General features: G+C 42.8%; 1 protein-coding gene across 2 annotated transcripts in view; it reads left to right on the top strand.

The window, feature by feature from the left end:
* CEP78 (centrosomal protein 78) overlaps positions 1–27,437 on the top strand; it is a 536,668-nt gene that overhangs the window by 255,364 nt on the left and 253,867 nt on the right. Inside the window, exon 12 of one of the 2 annotated variants that reach the window (XM_078675855.1) lies at positions 23,953–24,096. The exons of the other annotated variant lie outside the window; for it this stretch is intronic. Coding sequence (XP_078531981.1) covers positions 23,953–24,096 — 144 coding nt within the window. The remainder of the gene's footprint in view (positions 1–23,952; positions 24,097–27,437) is intronic. 2 annotated transcript variants of the gene reach the window in all.

Here is a 27,437-nt window from a genome sequence, read left to right as displayed (position 1 = left end):
CTCTAATGAATGTGTGCCTAGGAAATGGTACTGATGTTGTATTCATGCCCACAAAGTGTTGCCTCATTATGGAAGTGCAGTGGGGATGTTACCTGTACTAATGTTGCATAAGAGATGTTGCCTATGAAGTCCCTGAATATCAAAAGTGCTATTTTTATGAAATTGATGTTTGAGAGCTGGTTGCTCCATTTGCTCAGTAACTAAGAAGGGAAACCTGCTCGAACTAAAAATGAGATAAAGAGTCTTGGTTTAGAAAGCAACCTGTTGTGGTGTCATTCTATTGCGTGCGAGTTACTGTCTCAGTGCGAGTGTGTGCTGCACCACTGCTTTACACATTGCCTTCGGGTGCCTTCCTGCCTCGCGCGAAGCTACCATGTCGGAATTGGTGACCCCAGTCTGACAAGGAGGCTCTACACTATTGGACATGGCTAGAACATCAAGGCATTACCTTGGTGGTTCAACACCTGGCAGGCTCTCTGAACGCCAGGGCGGACGAGCTCAGATGCCGGTGCATGATGGATCACGCATGGCGTCTGAATTCCGATGATGCACAAGGTCTCTTTCAACAGTGGGGAGAGCCTTGGTTAGATCTATTCACCACCGAAGAGAACGCGCAATTTCATCAATTCTGCTCTTTGGAATTTCCAAGGCCGAACTGGCTTGGCGACGCTTTTAGTCGGTAGTGGAGTTGCGGTCTGTTGTACGCCTTTCTACCTATACCACTTCTGGCCAGAGTGCTGAAGAAGATTCGGCGCAACCGTGCCCAAGTCATTCTTGTGGCTCCGGATTGGGCACGAAGATACTGTTATCCCGAGCTACTCAACATGGCGATCAATCCCCCGATCTGACTGCTTCTTCAGGATGATCTTCTGTCGCAGCAGCAGGGGACTGTCCTCCACCCGAACCTGTCCAGCCTCCACCTCCATGCGTGGAGATTGAGCGGCAACAGTTAACCGCTTTCGACCTTCCTCCCGAAGCCTGTGATGTCATTCTGGCAGCCAGGCTTCCCTCCACGAAAACGGTATACGCCTGAATGTGGAACAACTTTGTGGCATGGTGCACAGCAAAGGCTGTGGATCCCCTTTCTGCCTCTCTTTCCGAGGTCCTTCTGTTCCTTCTTTCTTTGGACCAGCAGGGCTCTGCTCTGGCCACTATCAAAGGTTATCTTTCTGCCATCTCCGCCTTTCTACGGCTCCCTGATCAGCCTACTCTTTTTAAGTCCCCGGTTGTTAACCGTTTTCTGAAAGGCATTACGCACATGTACCGTCACACTTTTCAAGTCTTTTCTGCTAAGGCATCATCCAAGATCTGCGTATCAGCACATGGAGTCCCACAGGGATCCACTTTAAGCCCCCTGCTCTTCAACATCTATGTCAGACCTCTGGCAGAGATTGTGGAAGAGGCGGGTCTTTCCCTATATTCGTATGCGGATGATACGCAGATTGTCTTTTCGCTTTCCACCACTAAAGACGCTACGACATCTGCCCTTCAGTGCGGCCTACGGCAAGTGACAGTGTGGATGCGCCTTAACTTTTTGAAGTTAAATGGGGATAAGACTGAGGTCCTTATCCTAGGCAAGCACAAGGACCTATGGGGCCCTCACCATTGGCCTCAGGAAATGGGTTCCTTTCCCCTATCTGTCACCCACGTCCGTAATCTGGGCATCATTATTGATGATAGTCTCTCTATGAGACAACAGGTGGCGAGTGTTGCTGCCATCTGATTCACGATTTTGAGGTGGCTTCGTAAGATCATTTGGATGCTTCCTGCCTCAACCCAACGCACGGTAGTCCAGGCACTCATCACCTCTCGCCTCGATTACGGCAATGTTCTCTATCTTGGTAGCTGCCAAACAATACTGAGAAAGCTACAGGTAGTTCAGAACTCTGCAGTACGCCTTCTTTGTCAAGTTCCTAGACAGGATTGCATCTCGCCGTATTTACGTGACCTTCACTGGCTTCGAATTGATAAAGAATTACATTTAAAACCCTGTGTTATATCTTTAAAATCAAACAAGGTGTGGCACCAGCGTATCTGCAAGAGCTCATCCATCCTTACATTCCTTCTCGTCCCCTACGCTCTACAGCCCACGGAGACTTCGTGATTCCCAGATTCAAACTTGCAAGAATGGGAGGGCGCTCCTTTTCTTGTCTTGGCCCCAAGATCTGGAATTCTCTTCCGGTGTCCTTGAAGAATGTCCCGTCCTATTTCAGCTTTCGAAGAAATCTTAAAACTTGGCTCTTTTAGTAGCAAATGGTTCTTGACTGCTCCTTTTCTAGCACTTTGTGTCCTGGGTAGCTGCGCGCGTTACAAAACTAATTTAATAATAATAATAATACCCTCCTGTGCCATTCATCATGCCTCAATGGGACTTAAACCTCGTTCTGACATTTCTGATGTGCGCTCCCTTCGAGCCCCTTCATAAATGTAAATGTAAATGTGGGTGTACTTGTAAAGCGCACTGCGACTCCATGGAGTATCCTGGCGCTGAAGACCGCTGGGGAACCCGTCCTGGTTTTCCCTGTGAGATGGCTCCTTTCTGGGTATCTCCAAGGTGAAACCAGGCATCTCCGGCGTCTGTGGGGGGCCATTGTAGAGATGAGGCAAGCTTAATGCCCAGAGTTGCCGAGTGTGTTCCCTGGTTAGAGTTGGCACCGAGGCGAGAATTATCGAGTCAGTTTTGACCCTGGTCCACGACCCATAACTGTCCTTTCCGTCTTCTTACTCTCAAGACAGCTTTCCTGGTAGCTATCACCTCTGCCAGAAGAGTGAGTGAGCTCCAGGCTCTTTCTTCCAAACCTCCTTTCCTTTCTGTTCATCCGGACAAGGTGGTTTAAGGACTCATCCTTCTTTCCTGCCAAAGGTTGTCACGCCCTTCCACATCGGGCAGACCATCACTTTGCCTACCTTTTTTCCACCTCCGCATCCTTTGAGAGAGGAAGAGAGACACCACCACCTGGACCCAAAACGTGCGCTCTCGTTCTATCTGAAACTCACGCAACAGTTCCGGGTGGATGACCAGCTCTTTGTTGGCTACGTGGGTGCCAAAAAAGGTTGGGCCGTGCACAAATGGACCATCTCTTGGTGGGTCGTTCTCTGCATCAAGGCCTGTTACTCGTTGGCTAAGAAGGAGCTTCCTGTGGGGCTGCATGCCCATTCCACCAGGGCAACAGCTGCCACTACTGCCTTGGCACGCGGCGTTCCCTTGCAGGACATTTGTCGGGCAGCTACGTGGGCCTCGCTGCACACGTTTACCAAGCATTACTGCCTTGACACTCAAGTCCAGAGAGACGGCTTCTTTGGCCGTTCTGTTCTCTGTGACTTTCTGGTGTAATCTTATTCGCAGACCCACTACCGGGGTTTGTATTGCTGGAGTATCTATTCTAAGGTAAGGAATCTATCACTAACGTGTCTCTTTCAGATGCACAAGTTACTACTTGTGTAACGATATATCTGTAAGTGACCTTAGTTAGTGATAGATTCCTTACCGCCCCACCCAACCTCCCCGTTCTGCGAACTGATTACTAGGGTCAAGGACATCCTTTTCAGGGCCCTAGTTTCATGGCACAAGTAGTCGGTTTCTTGCATGGCTCTGCGTTCCTCGCGTGGAAAGTTGTGCACAGAACTGACGTTAGCGTGCATAGGTGGCGCCTAAGTAGTCTCCGTGACGTCATCTCGGCGTATACGACGCCTGCGACGGACACGTAGCGGCACAACGCCACCTACTGACACGCAAGGGTACTGCTAGCAAAACTTTCCGGATCCAGTCTGACACCTGGGGATATTCTAAGGTAAGGAATCTATCACTAACTAATGTCTCTTACAGATATATCGTTACACAAGTAGTAACTTGTGCAATAGGGACGATCTCCCACCAGTAGGGGGGAGCTACCAGTACACCCGCATGGGGATCGTGCAGAGTAAAGTACAAGCTTATATGACCCCGTGCCCAGGCATAAGATTGCTAATGTTGGCACCAAGCGAAAGGAGCACACATGTCTGAGGATCACTTGCAGCCACATGTTGACCAGGGGGAGGTGTCCGCTTCAACTAGTGTAGACGGATCTAATTAGCAAGGCAGAGGCAGATGGCCGCAGTCTTGCACGCTTGCCGTTTTACCAACTGCAATGGCAAGCGAGGGTGCTTGGTCCCCCAGCTCTCGCTGAAGGTGGGTGGCACAGTTTCCAAATTTAGGCCCCCACACACAATACTCCTCCTCAAGTATGGAGGTGCAGGGCCCAGCCAATTATGCCTCCCTCAGGCAGCATAATGTTTCCAGGAGGCTCACGCAGGCAGCCTAGCTTCATCAAATGCTCACTACCAAAGAGTTCTCGCAATCTGGCCCTGCGCTGCTCATTTCCCCACTCTCTCCGGTGCTTATAGAGGAGGCGTACTCACGTTGCCTTGTGCTAGCACCTTACTGACAGTCTGATCTGTCGCCCACAAATCTTTCAGGTTGCTCGCATGGGTAGGACCATTTTGGCAGGGCGCTTCGGCTGGAAGTTTGTGAGGGTTCTCCCCTTAATTAGTCAATTTGCACTGCACTCGCTGCGCCAAATGCTGCACAGTGATTTAGTTAAGCAGGATGATGTGTGCATTTAAAAGTCCCTTTGCAGCACTTGGATAGTGAAGTCTTTCAGGCCTGGTTCAAGGAGCCTTTTGAAGATACAGCCATCTTAGAACCAAAGCACTCTGGCGCCACTACCCTCACCAGTCTTGCAAATCTTGCCTGGGAATGGTCCTGGGTCCCACATTAATTAACCTTAACGAGGCCCCATTTGCTAAACTTGTCCGCTCCTTTGGTTTCAAGACAGTGTCCTATGCTGATGACACTCGAGTTTTTATGGTGTCAATCCCTAAAGACTCTCAGGGCATTGCACACAATTTCCGATCTCTGTATGAAGGCTGTTGCACTTTGGATGGCCTAAACTACCTTAAGCTGAATGGAGAGAAGAGGGAGATACTGCTTTTTGGCCCCCCCTACCTCGATTCATAATGATAACTGGTGGTTGGACATGTTGGGCAGCCCACCCATCCCAGTGGATAATGCAAAAAATCTAGGTGTCCTCCTGGACAGTGATCTCTCACTGGATCACCAAGCTAACCACACAGTCTCCATGTGTTTCTGGATCATTATAATGCTTAAAAAGATATTTCCATTTCTGGCCCTTCCATCTCATAAGCATGTTGCTCTTGCTTTGCTATCTTCAAGGATAGGTTACTTCAATGCAATCTACCTCAAGACTAACTAGCTAAGTTTTAGCAAAACTTAACTTGTGCAGAATGTACTGGCACGACTAGCGCTGAACAGCCCTAAGCAGCAGTCTGTTTCAAAAGAACTCGGAGAACTGCACTAGTTACTGGTACAGAGACCTGTATGGTTTAAGGATATATGTACAGTACACAAAGCTTTCTACACTGTAAGTCCAGTCGATATTAAAGTCATGTTTAAATGATATGTGCCCCCCAGAACTTTCCATTCAGCACATCTAAATCAGGTGACTGTGCCCAGGATTCAGAGGAATAAATGGGAAGGCAGAGCCTTCTCAGTTGCTGCGGCATGGCTGGAACACTCTCCCCCTCTGCCTTGCATCCATGAAAATGCATCTCCCTTTTAGGAAATCACTTGTCCAATAATAGGCACTATATCCTTTAAATTAACTGGTCTTCTGCATTATGTGCTTTACTATAGTGCCTTGCCGCCCATGGGCCTTTGTGTGCTTTATAAATCTTGATCTAATCAAATCAAAACATCCTCTCCAGGGGGGCACCTGGGGATATCAGAATTAGCCTCCACTATTTCCACCAGAGTAATTTAACCCATGAGTGAAATTGAAAATTTACAATGACAATTGGCAAAGAAGAAAATCTCTTTTTTTGGCTCTAAATATAATTGCATCTAATGGAAAACTAACGACCCCTGTATATACAAAAAAGGATGCAAATTCTCTTTATCACCATCTGAGTTTACTCATAGCAGGACAGTTTCTCAGGTCAGGAGAAACTGCTTGCAGATTACATTGTTTTCAGAACAAACAAGTAATATGTAGCCAATTAAAGGAGTGCTGTGACCCCATGTGGATTAGTAAAAGACCTGGAAAGAGAGCCACAAATTCAAAAAAGAGGAGTCTTCTGCAGATGCAGGAAAGGGAAATCAATAATTGAATGATGTGTAACTACCTTCTCTACTCTGCAGTAGATTTAGCCAATACACCAAGAAACATCGGAAGCTATTGACAAACCTGGAACAACGTTTAGAGCAACCCGTGTTCACATTAAAGAGAAGAAATAAAAGGGACAGTGTTATCCATGAGTGTCCCTTGAACCAAATTAGAAATGACAACCAACCGTATCGGGTTTACCTAAAACCATTGGGAAATTCCATGTGGAGGTTGTACCATCTGCTGTTAAACTAAAGCTACAAATACCCTTATCCCGGGACTAAGATTACCCTGGGAAAAATGAACACTGACTAACAGTGAGAAGCTAATTTACCTGTTGGAGTGCCCCTGCCTATTGAAACATATGGGCATTACAACAGGAAAATTCAGAACCATATTATTTGAGCACAAATCCAATATTAATATTACAATGGGAAGTGCTCACTGCAAAACCAGTGACAAATTTTGAAGAGCTCAGACGTACAGCAGATAACATGGTGGATCATCACTGAGAAAATGAGTGATAAAAGAACTCCTGTTTATGTTCCTTGTGGGAAACTTCATGTTCATTTGCTTGGCACAGACAGAATAGGGCTGAACAAAAAGACCGATTGGTATTTTGTCTCCCATTGAACATACATTCACAGAATCACTGTTAAAATATCGACCTACAAAATATCGACCAACAGGAATATCGATGCAGAAATATCGAAGGCAAGAATATCGACATCCTATCTACAACATGGTAAGTACAAAAATATCGAAAAAAATATATAGATGTTAAAAATATCGATGTTAAAAATATTGTTTTTTTCCTGTAAAAATATAAATGTAAAATAAAGTAAAGAACACTAATAAATCAAATAAACATAATTAAAAATATCTAATAATGTTTAAAATTAATAAATAATACATATATAATAATACATTAATTAAACATATACATGAAATATATAATATATACATACTTAATAAGTTGTGATAATTATTTTAATAATTTATACATTAATAAAAATATTATAAATTACAAATACATTTAAAAACATAAAACAAAAAGATAAATAAAAAGTAAAGAATTAGGTTTAATAAATTAAAAAAATTAAATATACCTTTAATATTTTTTAAATTAATTATATACTACATTATCTACATTTATACAAAAAAATTAAATAACTAAATAAATAACAATACTATTCAAAATCCATAAGTAAAAAAAATACAGTAATAAAAATGTTGAATAGCATAGAACTTAAAATTACCATTCCCACTCCAGAGAGCGCAACAGTAGAGAAACCGTTGTATAGCGTAGAGGTAAAAATTACTATTCCAACTCCAGAGAGTGCAAAAGTAGGGAAAACATTGGATAGCGTAAGGGTAAAAATTACTATTCCAACTCCAGAGAGTGCAACAGTAGGGAAAGCGTTGGATAGCGTAGGGGTAAAAATTACTATTCCAACTCCAGAGAGTGCAACAGTAGGGAAAGCGTTGGATAGCGTAGGGTTAAAAATTACTTTTCCCACTCCAGAGAGTGCAACAGTAGGGAAAACATTGGATAGCGTAGGGGTAAAAATTACTATTCCAACTCCAGAGAGTGCAACAGTAGGGAAAGCGTTCGATAGCGAAGGGGTGAAAATTACTATTCCAACTCCAGAGAGTGCAACAGTAGGGAAAGCGTTGGATAGCGTAGGGGTAAAAAATACTATTCCCACTCCAGAGAGTGCAACAGTAGGGAAAACATTGGATAGCGTAGAGGTAGAAATTACTATTCCAACTACAGAGAGTGCAACAGTAGAGAAAGCGTTGGATAGCGTAGGGGTATAAATTACTATTCCAACTCCAGAGAGTGCAACAGTAGGGAAAGTGTTGGATAGCGTAGGGGTAAAAATTACTATTCCCACTCCAGAGAGTGCAACAGTAGGGAAAGCGTTGGATAGCGTAGGGGTAAAAATTACTATTCCAACTCCAGAGAGTGCAACAGTAGGGAAAGCATTGGATAGCGTAGACGTTAAATATAACATACTTATAAAAAATTGTTGTAACTAAAATATTTAAAAATGTCATTTTTAAATAACTCTACATCATTTGCGAATACACATTTATAATTACTAAGAACATATTTAAAATTGAATAATTAATTAACACTAAATTAACATTAAATACCAATAAATATGAATTAATAAATATAAATTACCAAATAATAAATATTGAACACTAAAATATTTTTCAAAACAAAAAACATATTGATAATTGAAAATTGATTAACAATTAAAAAATAAATTTATTTTTAAATAAAAAAATTATGAAAAATGAATTACCAATAATAAAATACATTTCCAATTAATAAAAAGTAATTAACAATTAAAAATATCAATTAACAATTGTAAAAAATTCATTGCCAATTACAAAATGTAATTACCAATTACAAACCTTAATTACCAATTACAAAAACTAATTAGCAATTAAAATAATTATTTACCAATTAATAATTAATTAGAAATAAAAAAATATCAATACCAATAAAAAATAAATAATTACTTAATTACAATTAAATTACTTCCCACCCAATTCCCCTATAAACCCACCACCCGCTACAGAACTTAAACGCAAAAATGTGTTAAAATTAAATTACTTTTCCTAAAAATTAATAATTAATTTACTATAATTAAATTACTTCCCACCCTATTCCCCTATAAGCCCACAACCCGCTCCAATACTAAAACATAAAATTAAATTAAAAATAACATTTTTAATATACAAGTAGTACACATATAATTTAAAAGAAATAAAATACTTTAAAAAAACATATAACACATACATATAAAATACATAACATACATAACAACAAACAAATAGCGATATTAGAAGCATCAAAATTAGTAACATCGATATAATTGATATCGATATTACTAACTTCGATATTACTTACATCGATATAAAAAAATCGATATTACTTACCTTAGGGTCGATATTCTGTCCAACGATATTCTTCACCTCGATATTCTTCACCTTCGATATTTTAAACTCGATATTAATATAAGTGGATAATTAGGAATCGATATTTTGACTGTGCACCACATTCACAATACTTGCCTCAAGTACACGTCGTAGCAGAATTTAAATAGACCTGGTATAGAGTAATGTAAATCATATAAACTATATATGAATATTGACACTGTGTAGTTATAGTTAGGTCAGAGGTTCCATTGGAAGAGCTTTTCTGGTGTTGCTATTAACTTTGACATCATTTGATGAATCTTCACAAACCTTTCAGAAAAAAAGGTTCGGCCACTGCTGCTTCTTCTTGGAATGTTTTGGGAGTGATCTGACAAGCGAGACCGAGATGAAGGCCGTCCCAAAACAGTTTTCCTGAAGCAATTTGCCATAGGAGTTTTAAGAGGCATTTCAGAAAAAACAACTGAACAAATTTAAAAAGGAAAGATGGTACATTCTAATATATGAAACAAATGGTCTCCCACTACACCTAATGATGACTGCCAGACTCCAAAGAGATGTCAGAAACCGCCGTCTGACCAGAGGCAATGGCTAAATATTATCTCCGACTCTTAAAACAGACGTGATACACATGATAATTTGGATATTAGAAACAGCTGTACACCAGAGGCCATACGTAAATTATGATTGCCCAGCCCCAAAAAGATGGGGCACACAGGATAAATGGGAGCATTGATTTATTGAATATATGGGGCAAAGATAATTAAGCAAAATGTTTATTGTTAATAGATGGCAACCCAAGTCTAAAAGCTAATGTGTGAGACTGTCTTGGAACTTTAAAAAGACTCACAAATTAAGAGAAGTAACAGAGTGCTTCTTATATAGTTCACCAACTAATGAGATATCGGTCTAGCCCCTAAAAACAATCTTGTCTTGTTTTATTACCATTTTTATATCTGTAGACTTCCCCGTCCCCTTTGATACCAATAATTGGCCAACACCCACTATTTGGACAACTTCAGATACAAGTAGAATGCATATTGATGGCTTCATTAACAATGGTCAGAAGGATAGGTAAGCAGTAGGTTACACTGAGTTTGCAGGTTACACAGTTAAGTGAGTTGTGATTTCTGGTGAATGAGACTTGCAGCATAATTATGCATTTCTAATTCCTAGTGTACAGTCTTTTTGTGCCTCTTTTTATTCCCAATACAGGACAACATTCGATAATTCAACCTTATTTATGTCTTGCCTGGGCAGCGCTTGCGCTGTCTTTTCGAGACATGCTGTGTTAAGGATATAAGCTTGAAGCCCCGCTCATCTTTTCTATTAGTTCCTCTTACTGTCCTTGGTAAATACCGGCTATTCATTGGGGAAATAGCTTACTAGTACATCCCACGCGGACTGCCCCTGTTATATGGCTATTATGCTGCATGCTATTTATTACACGTGTGAGCACAATTTTTTTTAGCTGTCCTCGAGCAGCGGTTGTGCTCAGCTGTTGGTTTACTCTCCTTTCTTGAGCGCTCTCACCTCCAAGCTTCAATTTTGGCTGCTCCTATGCTTTATCACCCCCGCCCCCCTTTCCTGGTTCACATTAAAAGCCCTCCCTCCACCCTTAGAGCAGAAAAAGCTACTTCATTGTCAATCTCCAGCATACGATAAAGTCCGGTGGTCCTGAATCACACACAAATAATCACTTCTTGTAAACAGGAAAAAGAAACGTAGTCTCTCTTATCACTGCTTACCATTGTCACCACGGAGAATGCTGTTTGTGAGTTCCTCATTGTGCAACTATTAATTTAAGGTGCCCAAGTGGCCTCCATGTTATGGATAGAGGATAGTTATTTCATAAAATGAGCAATTTTATCAGAGACCACTTGCATTCAGTTCATTACGATAGGATCTACAACTGAAACAGAAAAAGAGAATCGAAAAAAGACGTTGATGCCTCCTACTCTATTTCTATGTTTTATTGCTGCAATGGTGTGGAAGGACCATTGATTCTTATGGTCCAATTGGTCCACCTACAAACAGGTCTAATTCTGAATGACGTTAGAGAACAGAAAATGAAAGTGGTCAGACGAGGAAAAGGGTTTTGGGGAGAGGAACTGTTCAGAAGGTTACCTGGAAATGAAAAACAAAGACTATTATATTTTGTTGTAAAATGTTCTTTACTAAAATAACGTGGCACTTTAATTACCTTGTGCTAGTTGCCACAACGTCTACCCAGGACCTTGGGTTTTACTTTGTATTGACCACTTGATGGGTTACACTGTTCATAGGATATCACAGAATATCCTTACTGTGGTACTTAGTACGTAATTCCATAAGCATTTACATCCTCATATGAATTCAGACATAAGTGTCATACCACAAGAGTTCACTTGAAAGTCCTTGCAGGTGTACACTCTCTTGGATGGGAATAACGCTCACCATACCCTGCTTGAAATCTCCACTAGAATCGTTTTGCAAGGATTAGTCCTTTGACAAAAGTGCAGTCGTGAATGCACATATTAGTCTACTATAAATTCTGCAGTTGTAGGCATTGTCAGGGTTTGCTTCTAGTAATTTAGACTCATAATATGCTCCTCTTTAATGCATCATAAGAAAGAAACTGCACCCTCACCAAGCCACTATCCAAACTTTCTCACAACGTTTCCCACACTTTGCCACTTCAATAACGGTCCAAGGTATATTTCTAGGCTTCTCGCTGGTGTATGTCTTCTCCTTTTGAAAGGGGATACGAATGTGCCCCTAAAGCCTGGAAAGTGTGTCCTCTAGGCCTCTAAATACTTTGACATTCAACAAAATTCCACAGGTTTCTTACTCTTTTGACTTTTCCTTTCTCTTTTTGTTACAAACTAAAAACTGAAGTCGCTGTTGGGCTCACTGCACCCTTGCCATGAGACCAATATGGTCTCTGTATCCTCTTGGTGTTCTTTTTGGCCATCGCTTAGGCCTAGCACTCCCTCGACGTTCTCAGCTTCACATTTGGCAAGGCTTGGGCTGGGCTGCTTTTATAGCTGAGACCTGCCCAAGACGGCTGCAACCTAGGGTTTCTGAAACTATTAGTCCCCTCATGTCCAAATGCTGGCAGGTCTTGTAATCCATCATACTAACACAACAAAAGAATTTCAAGCAGAAGGATCCTAGGTAGTTTAAAGACCCGCAAAGGATTATGTCCCGAAAAGGTATCAGACAAAAAACACGTGCAAAATCCTTGGGTCGTTTTTGTGCAGAATATTGATGAGTACAAGATTAGTAAGCCAAAGACTATAACACACAGATCTAGCTGTGGGAAATTCCCTTTTTAAGACGAAATCCCTCTCACCAAGGGTGACCTGCCTCATCATATGGGATTCTCCTCTCAAAGGAAAAACCTAGTTCCTATGAGGGCTACAACCCCCTCTCTGTGAGGGAAGAGCTCAGGGATGTTTTAAATTTCTACTTTCTTAGGATATTCTAAATCCACATTTGATGAGCAAAATAGTGTGAGCGAGGGCTCAGTGCAAAAGTAAATACAAAATGTGGAAGAAGTGCGAGTAAAACTAGCTAGGGGGCGCAAAATATACACTTTATTTGGGAGCACCCGTTGCCAGGATTAAAAACAGTGCACCAGCGACATGGATTTAAGTCGCAGTGGTATGGTGGAAAGTAGTGGTCAACATGTTTCAGCCTAAAAAGACCCTGAGTCGGGCGAGTCTTTCTTCAGGACCTATTCGGATGCTCCTGCTACAGTGCTCAAGTGAATAAACAAAAAAGGATACAAGACCCAGATGTGTTCATGGTTCAACTGCTCCAGAAGGTGAATTTACCTAATAGAAACAGAACCATTTATTCAAATCTGTGCAACCTGTGGGGAGGTGGTATAATTAATGGCTTCAATCTACTATGAGTAAAAAAAGGAACAAGAGAAACTCTTACCCGCTTTTGCTGGACAAGGAACTCCACCTCAACCCTGCGACAGCTCAGGATAGGGTGACCGCTCTAGAAGGAAGAACAGTAGTGGTGCTGCAACTGTCATTATTACAGTATGTCCTACTCCAAGTCTATTGGCAGTGTGCCTGAATCATACAAACTAGGGTAGTCATAAGGTACTAGGAGCAAACAATGAAGGGAAACCTGATGGAGTACATAGACTGTACCAGGCATCTAGCGTTCGTTGTGTCTCAATGATTAGATCCTCACACGTGTACACATACTATCGGGCTACACATGTGGCGTAAAAAGTATGGAACATTTCGGAACTAACACTTCGCCAAGGCAAAGTAACAGACTTCCCAGGCCAGAGAGTAAGTGACCATGAGAGAAACACTTTCATTACAGCTTCACCCCTTACTATTGGAAACCATGCAAAGCCATGGAGAGACATGGATATTGTAATCTTAAAGGGAGCGGCAAAACATCCAAGTTCAATGGGGCAGAGCCCCGCCACGCAACTCACCTCTCCGTCGGTACCCCGTGCTCAGAATGAGGCTGCAACCGGAGGTGAGTGTCTGTGGCCAGAGCGCTTGCCTTTGTAGTGCCTAGGTCCAAATCAAGAACAGGTGTGGAACCCTTGCTTCAAACGATAGTGCGCAGGCGCTGGTGAACAAGTGCTAGTTCCCCGCACATGCGCTATTGCAGAATTAGTTGACGGGAGAACGGCGTTATATCCCGTGGGTAGTTTATTACTATCAAGTTCTTTGGTGCAAAAGCTACTATAATAAAATGTTGGCCATCTCAGAGGTAGGGAGCCAGAATGTCATGTAGCAAACCTAAAAATGTATTGCCAATCTCATGTGGATAAAAAAAAAGCATGCAGGGTGCATAAAAATACAAAAATTCCTGGCTGAAGCGTTTCGGCTACCCTTCCACTGGGCCTACATCATACCCGCTGTGACCATTTTTAATTTACATTTCAGGACCCTAGTCCTTTAGCACTCTTTACAGCACTTTCAACTACTGGGGTGCTGATACATATACCGTAATGGATTTTCTTGATTTCATTCAAACTCCACAATGTTATCACCCTTCGACTGTAAAATGTTTAAATTCAACACATAAAATCCTACCATCATTCACATTGCACGACAGATCAGCTCCTACACTATATCAACATTTCCGAATGTTTAATGTTCAATCTGTTTCTTTAGTGACATAATGCATTTTATAATAACTATGGCTACAAAAATTTACATGTTGATACATTATTTTTAAATTATCATTGTTTAAACAATTTTCATTTCAAGTTCACCATTCATCGCAATCAATGCAATTCTGGTAGTTGGTTCTGTTTTAGGTGGCGCTAACAAGAGAAATGGGCTGGTGCAAGCTGCTTCCTGACGAAAGTCCTGGCATTTATTTTATTTTATTTATTATATTTTTTGCATTTGTATGGCGCTCAGCTACCCAACAAGGCTTTCCCGGCGCCTGTGACATTGGGTCTAACGAAGGCAGGAGCTGAGTTGGAGTTTAGCACAGTTGTTTTTGAAAAAGCCAAGTTTTGACAAATTTCCTGAATTTAGTGTAGCTTTCTTCTTTCCGGATGAACTGGGGAAGGGAATTCCACAGAACCGGCCCTCGAACCGAAAAAGATCTTCCGCCAGTCCTTTGAAGTTTGTATCTGGGGACAGAAAAATTCGCTGCAGTTTGGGAACGCAGATTTCTGGTTGGCAGGTAGGGGGAAGCTAAGGCTTGTAGATAGGAGGGTGCCGTTTTGGATTTTATCTTGAACATGAAACTGAGGGTTTTAAAACTAATCCGATGTTCAACTCTAAGCCAGTGCAAATCATTTAGGTGGTGTGATACTCTTTCAAACTTAGGTATCCTGCACAGGAGTCTTGCGGCGGAGTTTTGTATCATTTGGAGTCGCTTGATCACTGCTAAGTTCGAACTTAGGTATAAGATGTTTCCGTAGTCAATACGCGATGTTATTAGTGCGTTGACTACGGTTTTTTGTGTCACAGGGGGCAACATCCACATGATCTTCTTCAACCATTTTATAATGGTGAAGCATAGGCCCGCGACTTTATTTGCCTGCTGTTTCATTGACAAAGTATTGTCAAAAATGACCCCCAGGTTTCTTGCCTGAGTCGCTGGAGAGGGAAGAGTACCCAGCTCAGGAGGCCAATGGGAGGGGTTCCAGAGCTCCTTGTTCCTTCCCAATATGAGAACCTCTGTTTTGTCCCCATTTAATTTCAGCTGGTTGTCGGACATCCAGTTGAAGATTTCATGGAGTCCAGTTTTGAGTAGAGAGGGTGCTGATGGATTTGACTCAGATAAGGAAAAAATGATTTGGGAGTCGTCAGCGTAAGTCATTAATGTCAGGCCTGTGCGATCTGCTAGATCGGCCAGTGGTCTTAGGTACAAGTTAAAAAACAACGGACCTAGGATGGAGCCTTGTGGCACCCCCTGTGGAGCGGCAACAATGTCGGAGCAGGCAATGCTGGATTTTATCTGGAAGGTTCTCCCTGTGAGAAAGGACTTTATCCATTGTAGGGCATTGCTGCGGATGCCATTTCTCTCAAGGGTAGCCAGGAGGGTACTATGAGATATGGTATCAAACGCCGCACTCAAATCTAAGAGAATGAGTGCGACTGTTTGACCCTCATCCAGGAATTTTCTGATTTTTTCCGTTACACCCAGTAGGGCAGTTTCTGTACAGAATCCTGCTCTGAAGCCTGATTGTGAGGGGTGAAGGAGATTGTTCTCTTCTGTAAAGGTACTGAGGGCAGAGTGGATGTGCCTTTCCAAAAGTTTGGAAAAAGCAGGGAGCAACGAAATAGGTCTGTAATTAGACAGGACTGTGGGATCAGCTTCTGGCTTCTTTAGCAGAGGGGTTACCATTGCGTGCTTCCAACATGACGGAACTATAGCGGATTGAAGGGAAGCATTTAGTGTGTCTGCTATAGTGGTTAGAGGGATATTGTCAAGTTGTTTTAAAATACTCACAGGGAGAGGGTCACAGGGGGAGCCTGATGTAATGGATTTCAGAGAGATTTTTAAGGAATCCATAGTTACAGGGGGCCATTTCTCGAGGAAATTTGCATTGTCTGGTAACATAGGGATAGTGAGCTGTGAGCAATTGTCATGAGGTCTAGCAGCGATGTTAGAGATAATATTTACTATTTTATTATTGAAAAATGTTGCTAGGTCGTGACATTGTTGTTTCGTTAAGGGGCGGGCAGTGGCAATTGTTTGTGCGCCTGCCAAATCCTTCACTGTGTTAAATAGAGACTTTGCTTTGTTTGCAGCATTATTAATGGAGCTAGCGACATAAAGGGCCCGGGCTTTAATACATGAGGAGTGATAAGCGTTTCTGGCCTTATTATATGTAGTCTTTTGTTCATGATTGTAATCTTTGCGCCATGCCCTTTCCAACGCTTTACACTTTGACTTTTCAGCTTTAAGAAGTTCGTTGAACCAAGGGGCAGGGGGATGATGGAAATTACTTTTTATCACCTTTAAAGGGAGGCATTGATTAGCTGCACTTTCTAACCACTGGTTGGTGGCTGCCGCACGGTTTTCCATATTCTGGTCACGGGCGGGTGTGCTGTTTATTAGTACTTGGTTCAATTTATTTACGTCAAGTTGTTTCCAATTTCTCATGGAATTTACCGGCCGTGTAACAATTCTTGGGGCTACAGTTCTATTAAGATTGAATTCAAGAAGATAGTGATCTGACCAGCACAGAGGACTGGTTTTGGTCCATTTTAAATCTGGGATATTTGTTATTATGGGGTCTAATAGGTGTCCGGCCTTATGCGTAGGACCGGAGTTAAGGAGTAAAAGGTTCAAAGCTGTCAGGTCGTCTATTAGATTGCGACAGGACACGTTTGTTGAGTCCTCGAGGTGTAGATTTAAATCCCCTACTAGTGTAAAGTTTTTGTATTCTAACAAAAAAGGTGTGATATAGTTGGCTAGACTAGCTGTCCAATTTCTGGGACTCCCCGGGGGTCTATATATTAGGAGACCAGAGCGTAAAGTTGGGGTTTAGAGTGATTTGAAACGAGGCGGCTTCACAGTCTGGGATATTAGCTGGGACCAAATTACAGATAAACTCTTTTCGAAATATAACAGCAATGCCTCCACCCACTTGGCCTTGTCTATCTTTCCTTGCGATGGCATAGTTGGCTGGGAGAGCAGTTGCAACATCCGGTCCTGAGCTATCGTGTAGCCAGGTTTCCGTGAGGAAGAGAGCGCCAGGCGCCTCTTCCAGTAGAAGGTTGAATATGTCAAGTTTATGCTGTGGCAGGGATCTGCAATTTACGCTGAGGAAAGAATAATTGCAGTTGGTGCGTTTAGGGCGGTGAAAAGGCGTTTGAGTATTGATTATTACATCAGGGTAGGGTTGGATATTAGACAGTTGTAATTTACAGTTATTGCAACGTAAGCTATCCAATGGCGAGAGTACCGTGCAATTGCGATGAAGTGGGGGACGTAACGCTTTCAGTTGCATGGAGCTCATACCTGGATTGATCGTACCAGGTTTATTGCCCCATGCCCCGCCCTGTCCCGGACGGGCCCAGACGGGCATGTCTTAGGCTAGTCTTTGGCGCGGTTTTTGGCGCGGTTGCTGCGCGTATTTGCTGCGCGTCATAGGGTATGACCGGTTTATGTATAGGACGGGCTATTGCTCAGCTCCGCCTGTACAAACCAGTTTGTCCAATCAGTGGCTTCCTCAGCCTGGAAGGCGGAAGAAGGTCCCGCCCTGCACCCTCCCCACAAACAAGCCTAGCGCTTGCGGGGGACCGGGGTTACAGGGGACACAGATCAACTTGTGCACAGGTATTTAAAAATGTGGAAATAACACAATTAGCTTCACAGTGCAGTCTTTTAAAATCAGAACGGTGCAGTGATTTTTAAAAAAAAAATGATGAGCTCGAACATGTGTTCGTATTTAGTGCTGCTAAATGGGATTTCAATTTACAAATATTCTGGATAGCGGCGTCACTCTTAAATCAGTCACGCTGCTCGTATTTCAGCGGTAAGTATTTCAGAATATAAGCATTTCATTAAGTATTTGCGATCAGTATTTCAGCATAGCCTTCGTTCGTCAGGTTTGTCAACAGAAAGAGGCTACAATTGAAAAGGGCTTTTGTATAGGACGGGCTATTGCTCAGCTCCGCCTGTACAAACCAGTTTGCCCAATCAGTGGCTTCCTCAGCCTGGAAGGCGGAAGAAGGTCCCGCCCTGCACCCTCCCCACAAACAAGCCTAGCGCTTGCGGGGGACCGGGGTTACAGGGGACACAGATCAACTTGTGCACAGGTATTTAAAAATGTGGAAATAACACAATTAGCTTCATAGTGCAGTCTTTTAAAATCAGAACGGCGCAGTGATTTAAAAAAAAAAAAATGATGAGCTCGAACATGTTCGTATTTAGTGCTGCTAAATGGGATTTCAATTTACAAATATTCTGGATAGCGGCGTCACTCTTAAATCAGTCACGCTGCTCGTATTTCAGCGGTAAGTATTTCAGAATATAAGCATTTCATTAAGTATTTGCGATCAGTATTTCAGCATAGCCTTCGTTCGTCAGGTTCGGCATGTTTTTCTTTTTGTTGCAAATTGACCACAGGCGACAGCAGTGCAGTAAACCAGGCAAAGTTTACACTACAGCGTTGCTGAGTTCTGGGTAGCATTGTTGCTTTGCAACTGCTGACTCCATGCATCTACGCCCACTGGTTACAAGATGCATCGCTAAGGCATCGCCGTTCAGGCTGTATTCAATAGATCCCTGCGACTGGTCAGACCACCATGCCATCACCTTCCTAATACCTGACTAACGCATGAAAAGACGTCGGCAACCGGTGAAACAGAAACGCCGCATCAGAGACACTAAGAGTTTTGACCTCGAGAAGCTGACTGCTCGCTTCGGGAATGACCTACACCCCCTCAATCTATCTAAGGTCAACGACCTCACTGAGCACTACAACTCGACTATGTCCAACATAATGGATGATTTGACCCCGTTAAATCTCAAAAGGTCCCAAATCAAAGACAAAAACGCCTGGTTCAGCGGACTCCTCTATATTGAAAGGAGAGCTCTCCGACTTACAGAAAGAAACTGGAGACAGCACCCCTCAGCCTCTCAACTTAAACTTCTCTGTCAGGCCAGAAATGCTTACAACAAGAACATCCTCATATCCAAAAAAGAGTTCTTCAGATCAGAACTGGAAAACGCCAAGAACAGACCCTGCAAAGCCTTTTAAATAGTCAAACTTCAATCAAACAAACCAGCTAAGTCATCCAAAGGAACTACAAAATTCCTAATAACCTGTGGTGAGTTCTCCTCCTTCTTTGCAACCAAAATTAACTCTCTAGGTAACAAACTTAATGCCATCTCAAACTTTCCTCCTCCTTTTACCGGGACCCATCTCTCCTCACTTCCCTCCCAGGCAACACCCAAAAATCAAGCTCACTGGTCCAACTTCAAACTGTATGATGACCATTCAATCTGGAAAATTCTTTCCTCCTTAAAACTGAATACCCACTTCAACTACCCTCTCCCCGCCAGATGCCTGGCAGTCACCTCCCTATTCATCGTTCCCATTTGGACTACAATTATGAACGCTTCCCTTCTTCAAGGTTCCATACCTGACTCCGGTGAAAACCGGGCAAGTCATCCCCATCCGAAAAAAACCTACTCTGAGCCCAGCAATTCCAGACAGCTTCAGAACAATTTCCAATATTCCTCTTCTTGCGAAAATGCCGGAGAAATGTGTGCAGCTACAGCTTATCCAATATATCGCTAAATTCAACTTGACGAATTCCAATGTGGGTTCAGGCCTGGGCTTAGCACTGAAACTACTATTCTTCACATTGTAGATGATGCTCTCCAAGCCCTTGACCAAGGCAAAACCTGTCTCCTGATCCTAGTGGATCTTTCCTCGGCATTCGACACAGTCAACCACGAGAAACTTCTTGAACGCCTCAAACACAATGGCTCCAGGAAGTACCGTTCTCAAATGGTTTGGTTCCTTCCTCCAGAACCCCACCCAGAGATGAGATTCTTAGTCAACAGCAACCTATCTGCTCCTTCCCCGATAGCAATCTGTGTCCCTCAAGGCTCTACTCTGTCCCCTACCCTCTTCAATCTCTACTTTGAACCGTTAGCTGAAATACTTCGCACAACCAACATCTCCTTCCACATGTACGCCGATGATACTCAGATCTACATCAAAATATCTTCTCTAGAGATTACCTATCTGAATGACGCCCTGAAACTGACTGTTCAATGGCTCGCCAACAACCAGCTCAAACTGAATGCCCAAAAACCGGAGTTCCTTCTCATCTCCCCCCCCTAAAAACTCTAATGACATCCTGGAATGGACTAATTCGATCACAGCCCTTCACTGCACATTGACCCTAGTAGATTCTGCTAAATCTCTTGGTATAACCTTGGACAGCAACCTGAATATGCGTGAACCCACCAACTTGATGGCCAAAACTGCCAGGTTCCACATGAGCTATTTGAGAAAACTAAAATGCTTCCTTGAAACTGTGGACCTAAAACAGCAGTTCAGGTGTTTATCTCCAGAATTGAATACGGCTGCTCTACCCTATCTGGCCTACCAAAGACATCCACGGCCACTCTAAAATCTTGCCTCAACGCAGCAGCTAGACTCCTATCTGGCTCAACATTTTTTTACCACATTTCACCACATCTGAAGGCCTTGAACTGGCTTCCTCTTGTAGCCAGAATTGAGGGCAAGCTGGCTTGTATCGCACACAGAGCCTTATACACAAACTCCCCGGCATATATCGCCCAGAAAATCGTGGTATCTGGGGGATTCAGAAACTCCCAGTCCTCCAGAGACCGTGTGCTCCAGCCACCCCGCTTCCGCAAGGAAAAACATATAACCAAGTGTTCTCTGGGGCTGCACCAAGAATCTGGAACTCACTGCCGTCCTCCATCAAAAGAATACATTCTCTGTCAATCTTCAAAAAGGAAGCTAAAACCTTCCTAATGAGCAAATTCCTCCAATAACTCTCCTTTGTCGCGCATGCCGCCTTTTGTCATGGCTTTTGTTTCTGTGCATAATTTCCTGTACTGCCTGGTCCTCTCCGTGTACCAATTTCTCACTCCTTCAAATGTTCTTCTGGTTCTCTCTGCTGTTTGCTATCATATCTCCCATCTTATAAAATTACTGGTTTTTTTTATCGCTGACATGTCGCTCTGCTGATTATGGTACTGCATTGATTATTGTATATAACTCTGGCTTTTGTCCTAATGTAGTCAATTCCCTAATCCCCATCCTTGTGTTTTGCCTGTGTCTAACCTGTACTTAACGTGTTATCCCTGTAAAGGCTCTGAAACCCTAACGGGTCACGTTCACACACTCTAAAACCTTAAATAAATAAAATGTAACTTGCCATTTCTCCTCCTATTGCTTTCTTCACCTCTTCACTCTTATTTAAACATGGTTTTTCTAAACATCATTTTCATCTTTGGAAAGGTTAATCATTGTCGTCATTCTGGAGGAGTTGTCAGTGCTATTTGTTTTAACTAGAGTGTTTTAAAATAGAAGATTTCCAGTATGACCCTTGATCCTTTTCAGTAACGATTACAGGTCTCATGTCATCCCCGCCTGCTTTTCAGTGTAATGCCTAAACAGCTGGGTTTAGCTAATGTGTGACTTTAAGGCATTTATTCCCAGTAGTGTCCTCCTTGCGTTGTTTCAGTTTTGAACTTGCATTTGACACCTTAATGTAGACATCTGGTGAGGCTTTTTATAGCCTCCCATATAGTTGATCTTTTCAATATGCAGACATGGCCATAATGTTCTTATTCCTTTTTGAAAGGGCTTTTTTGTGATTCGAGATTCCTGTATATAATATATACATTGTTCTTGACTAGTCGGGCAGTTTCAGGCAGAAGTCCATCACAACTGAGAGACTGGTTTCTTTTTTGACATTTTACCCAGAAGTGTTGCCCTAACGTGCTGGAGATGTCAAAATTGAGTTGATCAACTACGGATGGCTGCTCTTTCTCAGAAATTTATTTTCCTATCAAAAACTTTCCAACAGAACTAGTATAACAGATGATCGTGAGCTACAGTGTTAAAACATTCATAGAAGCTCCATTATCTTACCTTTGCAAGTTCTGATCCTTGTTCTGTCCCAAACATCATGCCTCCTGTGTGGATCATTATTCTAGAGTTAATCGGTGGAGATAGGCTGCTCCCTGCAGTTGTGTGCGCTGCATCCCAGCGCAAACTGTAACTGGTATGGTAACCGTATAGAATGATTCTAAATTACTTTTTCAATATCTTAGGATAAAAAAATTAAACCAGGAATCCACATATGGTTAGAAGACTAAGAACCTTTCAAATACCTCAAAATATTTTGGGTTATGTATTTGATTGAGGAGGTGAAAAGTAAAACACAATCTCCATTAAATACTCTGTTTGTCAGGTTCGCACTCCGCAGGATCAGCATGCAGCAACAATGCTCCACCTCCGGACCCTCCGAACACCCTGACGTATATATATACAGGGTGTTCAGACGATACGGCGAGGAAAAAACCCCAAAAGGGGAAAAAAACAAAAGAAAAGAGAAGAAGGGAAGGGCAGCAGGGAAAAAGAAACTGGAAAACAGAAGGGCAATGATTGGTACGACATCAGTTGCTACACTCATGTAATTCTCACTATGACACAACCCAGCATATCACCTGTATGATTTGTGAACCGGCCCCATACCGCAGTTTCTTCAACCTTCCTTCTGTCCTAATCAACACAAGAGAAAACATATAAACATATGTTGACTACACCACCTCCTCCTTAATCAAAGATGTCTGTTAACAACCTACCCTATAGCCTCCCTCCATAACTCTGGAGATGATACCACAGTAATCCATGTAAGCACCAACAAGGAACAGTTACTCCGTGAAAGTAAAACAGCACCCCAGGATCCTTTTGTTAAGTGCCCAAAACTCCTTGAGTTCACCAGTGTAAATAGCTCCTTTACCCTGCAAGAAAGTACTTGACAATTAATGTCTACTCCAGACACGGCATGATGTAGTGCTCACTACTATCATCCGCTCTGGTACTTGTAATCCCATCCAATGAGAGAACGAACACAAAGTTACTGCTTCATGCCGGTAGTGCGGAGGTCCTCATCCCCCCCTGCACTCCGCCACTTGTACTCCAAACGTACATTAAACTGAACTCCTCTCGCACCGCAAGGGCAGACAATTGAGTGTCTAAGGAATGGGACTCGAATGAATCCAATACAAATGTTTCCTCGCAGCCGCAAGGACTAACAACCAAAAATAAGGCAGCACCGCTCCGTTGAAATAATCGAAATGTAAATCAGGAAACAAACATACGCGCTAGCCAGCGAGTAAACAGTCATGTAAGCCTACAGTCTCAAAAACTCACGAAGAAGTCGGCAATCCCTCGAAACAGCAGAAGAACGCCGGGCTCAAGGAGGAGCAGCCGCTTCCTCCTCGCAATCAGAATCACAAGCCTCGAGCGCCCAACTCCGCCCAGGGATATCCCACTTGACGCCGAGGATGCTGGGAATTGTAGTCCAACCCCCGGTCTTGCTGGGAACTGTAGTTCGTTGGGCAGGCGCGATGTCTACAACCTGACACTGTTTATCTCACTGTGTGTCTGTTTGCCATTACGTATTAAGGGCCAGATGAACAAACACTTTTTCCCATAGAGACAGAATGGGTAAAACTGTTTCATACATCTGGCCCCTAATGTATTATTGTAGGTTGTTACACAGGGAATCTTGTAGGGATGGGTCCTGAAACCTAGACATCACTAGCAGCATTATGTTTCCTTACCACTAACCAACTGTTTCAGTTCCTGGTTTTAAATATCTCTTCTTGACTTGTATCCTAGACAGGTCGCCCTGTGAAGATTTTCATGGAAAGTGATTCCTCCACTGAGACAGAGGAGACAGAGAGCCTACGTGATGCTGATCAGGATGCTTTGGTGACTCGGTCCCCTGGAGACAGCACACTCAGGCAGTACAAGAGGCTGCAGGTACCATACTGACAGAGACAGGTTCAAATTGGTGTCTGGAAACTGAGCTTTTAAATGCTCTGCCAAATAGAACAGCATCGTTACTATTGTTTTCTAGAACACCTTTTGTTTTTATCGTTAATGTTCATTTTTGATGCGCACATGAGACTTTCAACTTGTTTAATGAACTGAAGTATTTGATCGTTATAATTTGTAACTTATATTAGCACATTTTCATTTACATAAACTGAAGAGCACCTCACCATCGAATAAAAGGGATCAGCAGTTCGAGCAGCGTTTTCCTGACTCCAGGGCATTACATTGCATTTCCTCGAACTGTGGACTGAGGCCCAGAGTTCTGGCAATATCCCCATAGTATTTCAGTAATGTACTTAAAAAACATGACTCCTGAAACATCTGACGACTGGAAGGATTTACGTGACATGTCCTTTCTAAATTTGATTTAATTGTGATTTTGAGAAGTCCTTGCTTTCTTTAAGCTGGCAGTGATAGCTGTCTGTGAGGTTGATGTTCATTTATCCCAGGGCTTAGCTGGTGTTGGATTGACTGAACCCATTGAACAAAGGAACTTATTGAAAGTCATAAATTGAAGTCTAGTCTGTATTCTCCTACCAAATGTGTGCATTTTCAGCTTGGGGGTAAGTAAAAATAAAAAAATCCCATGAAGTACGCCTGGAAATCTGTGCAAATCACTGATCACATGCCTTTCCGGTCCTCTCACTTGGGTTGTCTGCAGAATGGGCGGCTCACAGAATTTTTTTTCTTAATAACTATGCCTTCAATGCATTTTTCATGTGCAGAATATAGCCCCCCAGCAGAATCTACATCTTTTCCCGAGGTGCTAATGACCATGGAAAATCTGGAAAAGTTTTTCTTTGTAGGTCTTCGAAGCAATTCCACGGCCTACACATCCCTCCCTGTTCCACTCCTACACTTAAGGCTGGAGAAAATTAACTAGAGTTGCAGGTTTTCTGCAGTTGTAAATGGAGTTTGCAGTTGGAAGAATCCCACATTTTCGACTGCAGATTAAACTGTCTGCGCATGTTATGGCCAAAATCTGGAAGTAGTTGTAGTTAGCTCGACCGCAGCATTTACGGTATGGAGACTGAGCATCACTGCGGTATTCTTAAATGATTGAAAATCAAAATCTCTTTCTGGAGGTTTAGTAAAATAGCAACAGTGTGACACTTTCCTAATAGTTTGTGACGTTGCGCATGACCAGTCCTGTGCCCTCAAGGCACTTGCTTCTCACTCTTAATAACAGTGTTTGCTTATCTGTCAGTGAAGCCTTCGCCCGGTGCATTGTATGTATGTTCATCTCCTCTTCACTAACCAAGCCTCATATGTACACTTGCTAGATAGCAGTTTGATCCTTGGACAGTAGGCGACCTGTTGTCCCATTCACTGCCTCCCTTTTGCATGTTATTCAGTTACTATGCGACAAAACGTAGATCAATTAATATTCTCACAAAGCAAGTGTTATGAATTAAACTCGCTTCAACTGTCTGTTGAATTCTAAGTACAGCTGTGAAAAATGTTTTCCTTTTGTGCTTATATATAATTAAATCATTATCTAGTTGCCTGGGCCTCGCTCCTTAATTTCCATGAGAAATTCTCGCTTTCACCTATGGCTCAAACTTCTGACTATTGCTACTCTCCTTAGTCCTTGGAAGAACCTACTTCTCGTGCACTGATGAATTTGAATTTGAATTTAAAATATTTATAAAGCGCTACATTCACCATGCGGTTTCTTGGCGCTATGGAGGCTAAAATAGCAGAGGAGACGCAGTAGAGCTGGTACAAAGAAAGAAAAATATGAGGACAATTTACAGAGGGAAAGCCTGATTGAATAGGAAAGTTTTGAGGTCTTTACGGAAAAGAGGATAGTGCTTGGCCAACCGTAGGTGGTCGGGGAGGGAGTTCCAAAAAGAGGGTGCCAAAAATGAGAAGTTGGCTCCTCCCCACTTTTTGCGCTTGTAGCGGGGTACCTGCAGAAGTGATTGAGATGATGAACGAAGCTCTCTAGCGGGGATATACTCCCTTATCAAAGAGGCAATAAAGGCGGGAGCTAGGCCCTGGCGCACCTGGAAGACCATACAACCTGTTCTGAAAAGGGATCGCTCCCTGACAGGCAGCCAGTGGAGCGCCTTCAATAAAGGGGTTGAGTGGTGAGAGCGGGGAAGGCCGTACACTAATCGGGCCGCCTGGTTTTGGACCAGTTGGAGCTTCCGTAGGCTGTATGCCGGAATGCCGTTGTACAGGGCGTTAGCGTAATCCAGCCGGGAGATCACCAAGGCGGACATGATCAGTTTAAGTGCCAGGGGAGAAAAGAAACGAGAGACAGCACGAATAGTGCGAAGGGTAAGAAAACAGGAGGAAACAACAGAGCTAATTTGTGAGTGGAGGGTAAGATGATTGTTAATTTTGATGCCTAAAGTCTTGACTGAGGGAGAGGGAGTGGGAGGGGGACCAAAGGAAGAAGGCCAAAATAAAGAGTTCCAGGGACTGGAAGAACCACCCGTGAGAACCAACTCAGTTTTATCCGGGTTCAACTTCAAATGGTTGTGGTTCATCCAGTCCCTAATAAAAATCATAATAGTCTGAAAGTTGGAAATAGAATGGGAAGAAGAAGATAGGTTAAAGATGAGCTGGAGGTCATCCGCATAATTATAAACGGTGACCTCCAGCTGCTGGAGCGCGAAGATTAAGGGATAGATATAAAGATTAAACAAAAGAGGAGAGAGAGAAGAACCCTGGGGAACACCACATGTGACCTTAAGTGGGGTGGCCGAGAAAATGATAATGCCTGATTACACAATAAGGGGTTAACTTCATTAACCCCTCTTTTCTTATCAGGGCTTCTGTCGGCGGAATTACGCTGTGATGCCTATGACAGGAAATTCATTTTACCTCTGGGGCTTCCTTTGGGATTCATAGTGCTCTCAGATAAGCTATTGATGTCTCCCATAAATGTAATCTTTTGATAGCGTCTAACTGCTTATTCCTCACTTTAGGGTATTTGTTGTATCCTAAGATTTACATTCTTATGTGAATCAGTCTAGGTCTTCCTAGCTGCTCAGCCAGAGTGAGAGATGGTGACGGAATGTTGGTGTGCCTGTGATGAATGGAATGCCTGGGTGACTGTGTGGATGAGTGGATGACAGTTGGAGATGGGCTGAGCAGCTAGGCAGGCTGCTCCTGGTGGGGCTGGCATAGGAGTTACTAGAGCTGGATTAAGAGCTGTACTTGGATGATCCCTGTTTGATGTCATAGACATGGATTAATAAAGAAGACTATAAGAAACTTACAACCTGGCTACCAGTGTCTTCATATGTAAAGTA

Source organism: Lissotriton helveticus, chromosome 2_1 (assembly GCF_964261635.1).
Source record: "Lissotriton helveticus chromosome 2_1, aLisHel1.1, whole genome shotgun sequence".
NCBI classification, from domain to species: Eukaryota; Metazoa; Chordata; class Amphibia; order Caudata; family Salamandridae; genus Lissotriton; species Lissotriton helveticus.
The sequence above is the reverse complement of the archived record's forward strand: the minus strand, read 5'-3'. Positions and strand labels throughout refer to the sequence as shown.